This window comes from Atta cephalotes, assembly GCF_000143395.1.
Source record: "Atta cephalotes unplaced genomic scaffold scaffold00049, whole genome shotgun sequence".
In the NCBI taxonomy this organism is placed as follows: Eukaryota; Metazoa; Arthropoda; class Insecta; order Hymenoptera; family Formicidae; genus Atta; species Atta cephalotes.
In genome coordinates, this window is record NW_012130113.1 from 1809717 (window position 1) to 1824376 (window position 14660).

At 25.5% G+C, this 14660-nt stretch overlaps 3 protein-coding genes across 3 annotated transcripts; 2 read left to right on the plus strand and 1 right to left on the minus strand.

Annotated features, from left to right (window-relative positions):
- Positions 1 to 230: 230 nt before the first annotated feature.
- On the plus strand, positions 231 to 2522 carry LOC105622893 (zinc carboxypeptidase-like). The gene is made up of 7 exons (XM_012204303.1): positions 231 to 377; positions 648 to 1157; positions 1258 to 1345; positions 1411 to 1613; positions 1862 to 1946; positions 2198 to 2375; positions 2492 to 2522. The coding sequence occupies exons 1-7, from the start codon at positions 231 to 233 to the stop codon at positions 2520 to 2522; spliced, it is 1242 nt and encodes a 413-aa protein (XP_012059693.1).
- Positions 2523 to 4914: 2392 nt separating this feature from the next.
- On the plus strand, positions 4915 to 8769 carry LOC105622851 (zinc carboxypeptidase-like). The gene is made up of 6 exons (XM_012204262.1): positions 4915 to 5061; positions 5678 to 6190; positions 6268 to 6355; positions 6518 to 6720; positions 7742 to 7826; positions 8087 to 8769. Exons 1-6 carry the CDS (start codon positions 4915 to 4917, stop codon positions 8305 to 8307), a joined length of 1257 nt encoding a protein of 418 aa, XP_012059652.1. The 3' UTR covers positions 8308 to 8769.
- Positions 8770 to 10128: 1359 nt separating this feature from the next.
- On the minus strand, positions 10129 to 13614 carry LOC105622895 (4-coumarate--CoA ligase 1-like). The gene is made up of 7 exons (XM_012204304.1): positions 13504 to 13614; positions 12868 to 13075; positions 12195 to 12670; positions 11418 to 11595; positions 11124 to 11345; positions 10697 to 10926; positions 10129 to 10296 (listed from the first exon to the last, which is right to left on the minus strand). Exons 1-7 carry the CDS (start codon positions 13612 to 13614, stop codon positions 10129 to 10131), a joined length of 1593 nt encoding a protein of 530 aa, XP_012059694.1.
- Between the last annotated feature and the right edge of the window lie 1046 nt (positions 13615 to 14660).

The window sequence follows — 14660 nt, forward strand, 5'->3', positions numbered from 1 at the left end:
TATAATGACTGCAGTGAACAAAACTGCAGACACGTATGTCAATGTCTCTTAATCAACAAAGAAGTATTCTAAATTATTTAGAACTTAAAAATTTATCTGACAATAATAATAAGATTTCAATAATTAAATTTTTTTATAAGAATGATATATATTGCAATATGATAAAAATACAATAAGAAAGTAGATTTTTATTACAACAATCATTAAAAATCTTTTTGTACAGAAATATTATGTGGAAGTTAACAGTATTATCTACGATTGTAATTATAATTACTGCTCAGAAGGCAACATATGATAATTATAAAATCTTTAGGATTACTCCAACCACGCAGAAACATATCACACTACTTCGCAAATTAACACAATTTCGTGATAGAGTAAGACTTTTAGATATAAACATTATAAACATAAGTACTACAGAGTTATAAAGATCTTTTTTCTTCGGAAAAATCAGTGCTATATAAATTCATTGTTATAATTTCAAATTAGTTTTGCAAACTTCAAATAATTTATCCAACATTCGTAAATTCAATTTTACATGTATACATAATAAATTAGATTTTTATTATATATAATTATATAAAATTAGGTTTACAAATTCTTCTATTAACATTAAAATTAATTACGCAATTAAATCTCATTTACAGTTTATATTTTGGGAAATACCAGTGGTAAACATGACATTAAATCTTATGATAGTCCCAAACTATCTGCCGCAATTTTACGAAGTGATAACTCAAATCGGTGTACCCTATTATGTTAACATTGAAAATGTCCAAACGCTAATTGACCAAACAATGCCTCGTTATAAATCAACGTTTGATTTTAAGAGCTACCACAGTCTTGAAATAATCTACAATAACATGGATGACTTGGCCCAACGGTATCCTAACAAAGTGAAGGTTATTGTAGGCGGCAAGACGTACGAGAAACGTCAGATCAAAGGTGTCCAAGTTTCTTTTAAGGCCAACAATCCTGGAATTTTCCTTGAGGGTGGCATTCACGCCAGGGAATGGATATCGCCGGCGACTGTCATGTACATTCTGCATCAGTTACTGACCAGCAATAACTCGGACATCAGAAATCTGGCTGATAGCCATGATTGGTACATATTCCCTTTGTTCAATCCTGATGGATATGTGTATACGCACAAGACGGTAAATCTTATTTTCTAGCATTACATAGAATCATGTATTAATTTATACGAATAAATTAATGTACATAAATATACATAAAATAAATGTTATATGCTTCCAGGATCGTTTATGGAGAAAGAATCGTAAACCGCAAAATCGTTTTTGCGTTGGTACAGATCTCAATAGGAATTGGAACTACAAATGGAATAGTAAGTGCTCATACTTTCTGTGAACACAGCTCCTTGGTAATTAGCTAATAAATCGACACTTTCAGCTATTGGTGCCAGCAAAAATCCATGCTTCAATTCTTATCCTGGAAATAAACCTTTCTCTGAAATAGAAACAAAGAGTATGTCGGAATATATTCAATCTATTTCTAATAAATTTTATGCGTATATCTCATTTCATAATTTTAATCAACTTTTAATGTTCCCTTATGGTCATACAAAAGCTCACCTCGACAATTATGATGAATTGGTATGATATTTTAATATGAAGATATTGTAATTGTTAGAAATATTCAGTATAAAAAAGAAATTATATTTTATAATAAATTATCTAACTTTATATCTCTATTTTACTATTATATATTATTATTATTATTATCAACATGTTTGTGACATTTTTTAATTAGTTTGAAATTTGTTTTTTAATTAATCTGATTTTTATCATATTAATATGATATGGACCAAATTGAATTATTCTATATATATTCGTATTTTTAGTATGCCATTGGTTTAAAAGCAATTGCAGCTCTTAAAAAAAAATACGGCACCGAGTATCGAATTGGAAATATTGCTGAGACAATTTGTAAGTAAAACAATTTTATCTTATCTTATTTATAATGTTATTATTTCTGCGTACAGGTTGAGTAATACTTAATTATATAAAGTATAAAATAAATAGGAAAATTTTCCTTTATATTTTAATTTATAAGAAAATTTTATTTATTCTGATTGTAAATGAAAAATGTAAGCTAATTTCAAATATTACATTTGGAGATAAAAATAGTTGCAAAAAAATCAAAGGCTATTTTTTTTAATTTACACTTTTCATTTTAGATTTGACCTCCGGAACTACTATAGATTACATCAAAGGTACTTATAATAAGCATATCGTTTATGTGTACGAGTTGCGCGATCGCGGTCATTATGGTTTCTTGTTACCTCCTGATCAAATTATTCCAACTGGAATAGAGACTCTAGACTCTCTTGTAATCATATTTAAGGAGATAACAATGCATAAAAATATAGATATCAGAAATGATTTGTAAAATTTGATGTTGCTAACAATAAGTAATATTATATTGATAAAATTTTTATTTATCTGACTTTTTATAATTATTGGTGTTTTAGTCCAGGTTTTCTTGTTTATGTGAATTTATGATATAATGCTATTAATAAATTTTAATTTAATCTAAATTATGTTACAATGTTTTGATATTTCTGTGCTCGATTAAACAAAATTATACATGTGTCATCTAGATGGCACATCTAGAAATGTTTCAGATCCATCCTTATTCTTTTAATTTCCCAAAACTTTATTTATATTTTATTGTATATTTCAATCATCTTATTCGCGTTTATTTAGATTTTAGATCTCTCTCGTATCCTTAATGAACATCATTAAAAAATTGATGTTTTTAGTTGCATAACATTTAATTTCATGATAAGTCAATAAAACTGATATAATACAAAACGTAAAAAAAATTATATTTTTATCATATATTAAAAAAAATTATATTTTTATCATATATTATGTGATTGGATTTCAAGACAATAAATTATAGAGTCTATGAAATTAAATATATTCTAATTTCGGCCGGAAAAAAAACCGGACAATGCAATAAGCCACCTGAAGCCATCTACTATTTTAGTGCTCAGGAATAACGACATACTAAAATTATAAAGAATGTATTTAAAAAAATTCAAGATGACTTCAACTCGAGAACAACTTAGATCATTGTCTTCTCTTTATCTCAAATTTTTCAATGGGTTAACTAAGCGTTGACTTGTTAACTTTCAGACACCATAATTTAAAAAATACTTTGAAAAAAATAATAAAAAATGGTACTAATGAAAAAAATACCTTATTATAGTGTTTTAAAAAGATTTGGAAGTATCTATATAAACATGAAATAAAAAATAGATTATTTATTTATTTTAAAAATTTTAAGTAATATTGATCTGACTTTAAAAACATTTTCTTGAAGAAGATCAAACAATATCACCGTCTTCTTTTCTTAATAATCGAACAACTTTTGTTTGAAACATTTTTGTTTTATTGTCAATTTCTTCACCTCTAGATAAGTTGCCAACAACTTTATCTATGGAATATCTTCCAGATAACTCCCAGATATCTCATTTATTCATATATCTAGGACATAGCTCATGAATAAAGTTGTCTAGTGATAAAGAAATTGGTTATTAACTTTAACAATTTTGAGATATTCTAGTAGATTAATTAAAATCATCATATGGCTCATTCTATATATGAGAACAATAATTAATATATGGAAATTAAAAAAATTCATTTAAATATAATTGTATAAATTAAATAATTTAATAAATAATCTAATAATTTTATGCTCTTATACTGAAAAAAATGATATTGTATCAACGGCATTATTTTAATTGAAAATAATTTTGTTAATTTAATAACACCATTAATAAAATAAATATTTATGCTTTTGTTTTAATAAAATTTTGTTTATTTCATTAATATTATTGTCAAATCAACAAGATTATTTTCAATTAAAATAATGCTTGAAACAATATCATTTTTTTTCTGTGTAGCAATATTTCCATTGTGCGAGAAAATGATCATCTTAAGATTAATAAGTGTACAAGTGAATATGTATACAGATGGCTAATACAAGTGATCGATATAAGAGACTTGTAAAAGATGTACATAAATGTATGTTTAATGTACAGGATGAGACAAAAGAACTTTTTAGGAAGAACTTTTTAGCATAAGAATAAGAACTACCTTAAAAAAACCATGATTTTAACAAATGTTATCAAGGTCATAATTCTTGAAATAATACTTGAATAGTTTTAACCGGTTAGACACCATAGATAATGCTAGCGACATTGTAACTTTCGTGCCTTATAATTCAAAAAGTAGTTAATAAAAAAAATGTTTTATTATAGTGCTTTGAAAAGTAAAGATAAACCTCAAGAATATATAATATGAAAAATGAAGGTTTTCGTTTTAAAAAATCGATTTGATCTTGAACCTTTGCGATACCACTAAGGTCAAACTAATAAGATCAGTAAAAAGATTTTCTTAAATCCTATAACTTTTGTCTGAAACACTTTTCTGTAAAACTTATATTTTCCGAGATATTTAGAGGTTTTTTTATTTTTGACTCATCCTGTATAAAATTCTATGTCAAAACCCCAATAGTAAATTAGTGCGATAGTGGAAGTTTAGTGTCGTGTGCAACTAGGTATTTAAATTAATGAACCTCATAATATCGGTAATTACCAGTGCTCCGTTTTATAGAAAAGTAAGTTCTCTTCTTGGGATATAAATTGTTCATATATTACAAGAATTACATGTTTTGTTGCTTAAATCACAATTGATATTTGCTCGTAAGTGAATTTAAGTTACATTATATCTGTATATAATGAAATATTATTTATATAAAATAATAGATATTAATTCAATATTAATTTAATTAATAATTATATAAAATAATATAAAATAAATTTTTATAATAATTGTAACCCTAAAATATTAACTGAAATTGATATTTAAAATTAAAGGGCACATTATGTGGAAGTTATTAATATTCTACCCGATCGTGGGCCTTGTGGCTGCCGAGCAGGTTACTTTTAACAATTATAAGGTCATCAGATTTAATGCGACTACACTGAGACAGGCGAAGTTGTTTTACGAGTTGACAAAAAATCATGATGGAGTAAGTAGATTTTTCAAACAGAAAGACAAGTAAAAGTAAATTAATATACTTTGTATAACATTATCGAAAAAAATTCTACTTGAAAATGGACTCAGAAGATTTTGCTTCACCATTTAAATTCTGGTTATTTCAAGAATTGTTCTGATTCATTTTTAACCAAGAATTTTAAAGAATTGGAAAGGACATGGGCAGTAGGAGTCAAGCGCAAAAGATGTCGCGCAAATATCTAAAACGCGCTTTAGCGAATAAAGAAATTTCACACTGTCCATATCCTTTCCAATTCTTTGATTTATAAGGAGTCTTGATTAGTTATACCAAGAATTTTAATTAACATAATCAGACTTTCTCCAATAATTTTCGAAAATTTATCTTTTTTAAAAAATTTGTAATTACTTAAAAACTTAATTAGCTATAAAATTCATCTCACAAAAAATAAATCTCACAAAAATAGTATTAATATACACAAATTTATAAAATTTATAAAACCAACTTTATCTCTATAAATTTATTAAATTATTTATTATATTATGTAACACTTAAAAGTTATAAAAACTGATAAATTTGTTAATAATTTTTTAAACTAAAATTGTTGCTATTAAATAAACCTCATTTACAGTTTTCCTACTGGATTGCACCGTTTGCGAATAAACAAGCGGAACTTATGATAGCCCCGCATAAGCTGCCTGAATTTTATCAAATGATGAAGCAGATGCAAATACCCTATACAGTTTTTATTGAGAATGTTCAGGCGTTAATTAATCGAGCAGCTCCTGCGAGTGCATCATCAACGTTTGATTTTAAGAACTATCACATATTAGACGTAATTTACAAGAATCTAAATGACTTGATGAAGCAATATCCCAAATTTGTGCAAATTATTGTGGGCGGCCAGACATATGAGGGACGTCAAATCAAAGGCGTCAAGGTTTCCTTTAAGGCTAATAATCCTGGAGTCTTTATTGAGGGTGGTATTCACGCTAGAGAATGGATCTCTACAGCAACTGTCATGTACATATTGCATAAATTGTTGAAAAGCGACAATCCAGAGATCAGAGCTCTGGCTGAGAGTCACGATTGGTATATCTTCCCATCATTCAATCCCGATGGATACGTGTACACGCACACCAAAGTAAATTTTATAATATTACATAGAGCATTCTTTGCTAATTATACATTAATTATACAAATATTTTTAATTTATTTTAGAATCGATTATGGAGAAAAACACGTAAACAATATAGTTTCTTCTGTTATGGCAGTGATCCCAACAGAAACTGGGGTTACAAATGGAATAGTAAGAATTTATATTATGTTAGAAAACTGTTCCATGTAATAATAAAAAATTAAATATTATCTAATAAAAAGTTGAAATTAATCTATAGACTTTGGAAATTAGCGCGATTTTTAGTATTATTTATAAACATACATATATTTATATGTAATTTGATATTATCAGCTGGAGGCGCTAGCAATTCTGCATGTTCCGAAACCTACGCTGGAAATGCACCATTCTCCGAAATTGAGACAAAGACCTTGTCCAAATATATCGGTTCTCTTTCCGACAAATTGTATGCATATGTCGCGTTCCATAGTTACTCGCAACTATTGTTAATCCCATATGGTCACACAACGGCTCACCTTGATAACTATGACGACTTGGTAAGTATTGTAATTTTAATTATAGAGTATGTAAATATTTCAAATGTAAATTATAATTCAATAATTCAATAATTAGTCCAACTATAGATGTAAATCAGCCAATGCGACCAACACAGATTAGGCGTATGTGAAAGCATATACTTTATTCTTGAAAAAAATTGACAAACATTTCAACCTTTTCAATTAGGTTTTTCTCAGCGTAAAAATATTCAATAATTAGTAAAAAGAAATGAAAGAAACCAATGTTATCGCATATTAGTATATTTAAATGGAATAAAATTTCTAAAAAAGATCGATAAAAGTTTATTTTTAGTGCAGACATCATTACAAGTATTTGAGAGTGGGTTAACCTGCAGATCAAAATTTTTTTCTCGATAAATATATAAAAGATGAAAATATGTCGGAACTCCAGTGCATTAAAAATATCACACACACACGCGCGCGCGCACAGATTATGTTAAAAACTAATATGATTTAACTGTATTTCTTTTATTTTTTGTATAATTATTATAATTTTAATTTGAACGCTCCAAGTAAAATAAATATAATTTTGAAATTCATTATATAAAATTCATAATAAAATAATTATATATCACAGAGAACAGTATTAAACTGATAGAACAATCAGTTTTTCTATAATTATCAGTATATTTATTAGTGAGACAGTATTATCAACTGAATTATAAGTAAATGCAAATAATTGTATATAATTATCATTTTGCAATCCGTTGATAGCACAATGTTTTCGGATGAATTTCCGATTTCGATGTTACTCATCGAGGCAGTACGTAAGAATATTAGTTTTATCGATATGTACATTATTTATTATTGTTGCATAAATTATTTTAAATAAAAATATAATTATCTATTATTTATAAAAAGTATTTAAAATATTGTGCATTAGTCCAAAAAATTTTAATGATTATTTGTAGAAATAATAGAACATAACAAAATTTATATGTTTATACATTTATATTATTATTTATATTTGTATTATTTACATTATTTCTATAATTTTTAGTATGAGATTGGCGTGAAAACGGCTATAGCTCTTGAAAAGAAATATGGAACTCATTATACGGTCGGAAATATTGCAGAGACAATATGTACGTAAAAAATTTCATTAAATTTGTCTTCTTTTTCTCTTTCTCATCTTCTATCTATCATCTATTCATCTACCTATCAATTTGTCTTGTCATATCTAAATACATTTTAGTTTCTCGAACGGTTTATTATCGGACAATTTTTTAATTTTTCTATTATATTTAAAATATTGTAAAATTGATATAATGCAATCTTAAATTAAAATAATTGTATATAAAAATATGGTTCTTTAAACTTACTCTTTTTGTAAAATTGTTTTCAGATGTGGCATCCGGAGGTTCTATGGATTGGGTTAAAGGCACTTATGGTACACCTATCACCTTCACTTATGAGTTACGTGATACAGGTCATTATGGTTTTTTGTTGCCAGCTGATCAAATTATTCCGACTGGAGAAGAGACTATGGATTCTCTTGTGGCTATGTTTAAAGAAGCAAACGCACGTGGATATCCCAGAAAAACTAAAAAAATTAAAGCTAACTAAATTTCATATAAATATTATTATTGATGGCATATTTTTATGTTTGACGATTTGCTAATTCTTTTTCAATATCTGTAATCTATAATATAACAATGTTTTGGTATTTTTGTTTTTAATGATATATGATGTTTTGAATTAAAAATTAATGATTTGTAATTTAATCAGTTAAATTATTATTAAATTCTAAGTAATACAATATTGGCTACTAAATATCATTTGTAAAATTTGTTCATTTTTATTTAATATATCGTTAATTTGTTGATTTTACATTCGAACAATCTCATAAAATGATGAGATTAATTGTATATTCTTCTGACAATTATTGCTAGATAATCAATATTTTTGGCAATAATTGCAATTTATGTCATGTATTATTAAATGAAAAAAACTTTATTTACGTATTTTATTTACGTAAAATAAATTGCAACATATTATAAATGAATATAAATACACAGTTGGAAAAAATGTGTTGAATTTAACATAAATCGCATGTCCCAAACGGTCCACTCAAATTTTTCAGTTAATTTTACTTAGGCATTCATAAGATGAATATATTAGAAGATAACACAAATATTATGTGAGAGAATAAATACAAAGAAAGATAACATCGATACAGTTGTAAACAAACAGTTTGAAAAAAATATTTTTTATCAGAAAATTAACATTTATGATATGTTAACACGGATTTTATTCATTTGTCTTAAAATTTACGTTTTAAAACATATTATTTTTATATTACTTGTTACTTACTTATAAATTGTACTTACTTATAAATTGTGTCATTTTGACACTAAAAAACATTAAGTATCAATTTCACAAAAAATCTTTAAATAACATAATCACATTATGTTAAATTAACACTCGAATATGTTAAAAAATTCAATATAAATTGTTAATACAAACGCGAATGGACCGTTTTCAACAAATACATACAACAAATTTTTTTTACTTTGTAAATTGTAGTATTTATTATAAATTATACGACAAATAAAATAATAAAATACATGTGTCTAAAGAAAAAAAAGGCCATCGATTGAGATTGACGATAGAGAGTCTCTATAAGATCTTTGCAATATGACCGATACAAATTATAAAGGAGCATTTTTCATATCGGTGGAGGCGGAGAAGTTGAATATACATTAAGAACACAACTCATGTAATAGATATTCTCGGAATATTATTACATAGAAAGTAAACTATTTTCTAAGATAGAAGAACATGTTCGAATATATCAAATCTGTTTCTAACAAATTTTATACAACTCATTTTATAGTTATTCATAACTTTTGGTATATCTACTAACAATAATTATACAAAAGAGTATCTTGATAACCATGAAGATTTTATAAGAAATTATATAAAAAAGACATATATACTTGATATATATAAAGACATATATACTTGAAAAAATATTAATAATAAAAAAAAATTCTAAAAATAATATAACAGTCTATATAGCCTATTATCTTTGCATTATCATCAGCATATGCATAAATAGATATATGGAAGCATATACATTAATAATAATAATTAATAATAAATTATATATACACAATGTAATAGTTTTTATATTATTACAATTTGTATTCAAATATTTCTACACTTTTAATTACCTATATATAATTAACATAAGTGTATTTAATTACCTATATATAATTAACATAAGTGTAACAATTAATAATTAATAATTATTATGTATAAGTATAAATTTAAACATGCTTTATATATATATTGAATGCGTCTCATAATTTAACAATTTCATAAATTTTAGATTTTATTCTAAACATTATTTTATACAAAAATTATAAAATTATCTTAGTTAATTTAATCATTTCGCTGTATCAATTTCCTTGTCATTGCTCTCAAATCTTTTTTCGAAATTTTCCCTGAATCAGTATATGGTAAACTGTCCAAAAATATAACGCCTCCACGTAGTTTATATTGATCTTTCATGTTCTTCGCCACAAAGTCAATCAATTCCTGTTCTGTCACCTATATAAAGAAAATTAAATTAGTTTAAGAAAAGTTCTAATACATAATGATTTTTTATTTCGAATTAAAAAATAATGTATAAATAATAATGACATTCATTCAATATACACAATATCGTTTAATTTGATTTATTATAAAATAAAAGAAATGAAATTTTATATATTGATTTTATAAAAATATTAAAAAATTTTAATATAATAATGTGAAAATTTTTTTATGTTTTTTTAATTATATCTCTAAAACAAATATTTTTATTGAAATTGTTTCCTATTTATCTTTGATTTTTAAAGAGATATTCTGGAATATGTAAAATTAGTTTGCAGTTATTTGATCAGAGAAAATTTATTTTGTAAATTTTTTTATTTATGATTCCATTATATTTCCAACAAAAAAATTGAACCTTGACGCCAGGCCTCTTGATGATATAAGCAAGAGGGTACTCATTGTCTAATGTATGAGGAACTCCTATTATTGCAGCTTCTAACACTGCTGGATGTGATAGTAATATATTTTCGATTTCTCCGGGAAAGATCTGATAACCTCTACACTTTATAATTTCCTTTATTCTATCGATAATGAATAATTCTCCATCACCATTTATATAACCGATATCACCCGAATGCAGCCATCCTACAAATATTCCAAGAATTTATTTTTATGTAATTTGATAAAGATATTATTAAATATAATCTTTTAAATTTAATATAAAACACAAAATTTACATAGTAATAGCTTTTAAGATAAATTGTAAATTGTTTTAAGACATTGCACGTAGTAAGTAACAATCCTAAATAATAATTATTTTGACAGAAAAAAAATATCTTTACCTTCATCATCAATGATATTCTTTGTTGCCTCGGGATTTCTATAATAACCACTCATTAAGCTTGGAATTTTCATCCATACTTCTCCTGATTGATTCAGACCAAGTACTTTCCCGCTTTCTAAATCAACGATTTTCATTTGCGCATTCTCTCTTAAGACTCCGCAAGATCCATTTTTATGATGTGGTTGCTGTATCGTTACAATACCACCAGTTTCCGTCATTCCTAGAAGCATAAGAAATATAATCAAAACTATATAACGCATATTGAAATTTTATGGCATATAGCGTTTTTTACCGTAACATTGCAATATTTGAACACGTGGTAAAACATTCCTTAGATTTTCTTGCACTTTTGTCTTAAGTAACGAACCACCGCATTTTATAACTTTCAAAGATGATAATGGATATTTTTGTATGTATTCGGATTTCAGAAATCGATTCAAGGAATTCGTGCTAAGGAAAAGAACTTGTATCTAGATAAATAATAACATAATTTTTACTTCATTGTCGTATTATGTGCACAAAATTAATTACAACATACTTAATGAGTAGATAAACAATTGTAATATATTCTTTTTCTTACTTACAATTTGCATTTATCTTGCGAGATATTAATTAATATATAATTTACAATTTGCATTTATCTTGCGAGATATTAATTAATATATAACTTGCTATTAATTTGATAAAATGCAATTTGTAACTCTTAAATGTACGACAAGTATTAATAAAAAAATTAATAGCACATTGTTGATATTATAATTATTAATAGTATAATAATTTTTACCACAAGTTAACACAATAAATTATTACCTTAAAATAAAACATTATAATTTATTTTAAAGAAATTAGCGCAATATTATCATAGGAGAAGTTCTCGAAGAATAAATATTATCATTGTGATCACTTGTGAAAACTTAGCTGTCACAAAAAATCCGTAATTATCAGTGCGATAACATATTTTAGTTATCACATTTTAAAAATAGGATATATAAAAAAATTTAATTTGTTTACTTTAATTATTTGATAAAAGAAGCTATTCATAAAATTCGTAATAAATAAATAATATTACTTTGTATTTTTCGATTAATTGACAAGTCATATTCTCGTCAAATTCTGGATAGATAATTGCTTTGGTGCTTTGCATGATTCCATTGAAGTTCATCATTATTCCACTCAACCAAAAAAGAGAAGAGAACCAAAGTGATGGCACGTTGGTTATGTGTATCCATTGGTGTTGCATTAAAGTTAACATAGCGTAGTTAGACAGTTCGACTCCCTTCAACGTTCCCGTGGTGCCCGACGTATGCAAAATGCACGCTGTTTTTTTGATGTCATCGAGCTCAATGTAATGAAAATTTGTTATTTCTACATTGTTACAATTTTTCAAGATATCAGAAAATGAAACCGCATCAACATGTTTGCCGAAGATTACTATCATGGGATTGCAATTCTGCTTCTTTATTGCGTTTAACATAACATTTATAGATTTCTCGCTACAAAAGATCATCTTCGGCGTCATTAGTTGCAAAAAGTTCAGTGCAGTTTCTGATAACAAATACAAAAATAGTTCATACATAATAAAAAGATAAATGCTACGTTAAATAATATTGTATAATTTAATTATGTCCAATTTAACAAAATAGATAAAATTGAATTGTTATTGAACGTTATTCTCATTCAACTCATTAATCTAATAGAATGTAATATGTGAAAATATATTTGATAATCACAAAAGAACTTACGCAAGTCCATGTTTTCATTCCACGGATTGAAGATTGCGTTAATATAAGCTGCTGAAAGACAAGGTACAATGGAGTTGAGATGATTGCCTGTGCACAGGCTAATAACGTCACCGGATTTAATTCCTTGTTTTTGAAACCACAAGGCACATCTCACAACTTTATCTTGCAGTTCCGCGTATGTGACTGTTTCTTCAGTACGTGCATCCAACTGCAAAGTAGTATTATATAAAATTTTCAAAATTCACAAAAAAATGATAACAAAAAATGACAAAAACTATATATATTGCAGAGACATTAGTTTCACAATTGGAAAAATAGTTCAATCTAGGAACATATATTTTTTATCAAAACTATATATATAATGAAATTATATAAAATTGAAGTATTATGTATCTACAATTATTTGTACTTAAATAACTTTTGTTCAAATTTTATTTTTCTACAAATTAATTTCTCTCTTAGAAAAAAAAATTAATCATTATTAATATCTGCTGAAATAATTTTAGGGTATTTATTTATTTATTTATTATCATCTTTTTTATAAAATAAGATTTAGAACAATATAATTTCAATAAAAACAGATTGTTAGTATAGAACTAACTTCGCAGTTATTTTTTATTTTAATTTTTTACTCACGCATGCAATTTTATCCCCATTGCTTTTAATGGTAATCCAAACCAATTCTCCTAAACTTTTATAATTATTCAAATTATGCTTTATCTGTCCTTTGCAAACGCTGTTTTCCATAGTAAAAAATCTAGAAATAACAGATAGGTATGATTATTTTAATTGTATACCACAATGCCTTTGTACTATGTCTTTAATTTATACGATTTATAACATTTATATATTTAGAGTTTTTAAAGACAAACATGAAAAAATTAATCACATCAAAATTATCATGCTTGCTTAGCATTTATCTTTAAATTATTCTTAATCACTAGAAATATTCGGATATCAGATCGTAAATGTAGATTCTTGAATATAATTAAAAAACTTTATAATACAGGATAAAGCGTTTTATAACTATTCTAAATAAACTAATTAAAAGCAACTATTATACATATGTATTATATGTACATATATATGTATACATATAGAAGTGTATATGTATGTATGTGTTTGTGTATGTTGGAAAAACGTTGGGATGAAATACACATATGAAAAAATAAATAGATTTTTTTTCCGAAATAAATTTTAATTAAAATAAGACTGATAATATACTGATTACTATTAATAATTTTCATTATTCATTAATTTTTCTTAGTAGTAGAATTCTCTAAAAGCATTAGTCTTATCATATTTATTTATAAAAGATTTAAATTTATAGAAAATGCATAATATTTTCGGTAAATATCAAAATATCCGTATATAATAAATAGAAAGCTCAAAAATTAAATAAAAATCCATATTAATAAAGATTTCGTGAATAAAAAACTTTTTAAGTACACAAAGATTATTTTTTCTAATGAATATTCACCAGACAAGGAAGCACTTATGAACGTTGTTAAAAACTAACTGTAAGTATTTATCACATACTATCTATATCTAGCTATCTATTTCTAGCTATTTATAAAACATTTTCCCTCCATCACGACGTTGTTTGCAATGCATAAATTATGAACATTGCTGCATCATTATTATTAACATTTGTAATTTTAGTATTCTTGAATTACTTGTAGTTTTTAAGTAAGTATACAAACAAATTAATATAGAAATTTCGACTAACTCTAAATATTACACAAATATTAACGTTTTAAATGTTTTATTACTGTAAAATTTGAAACTTTATC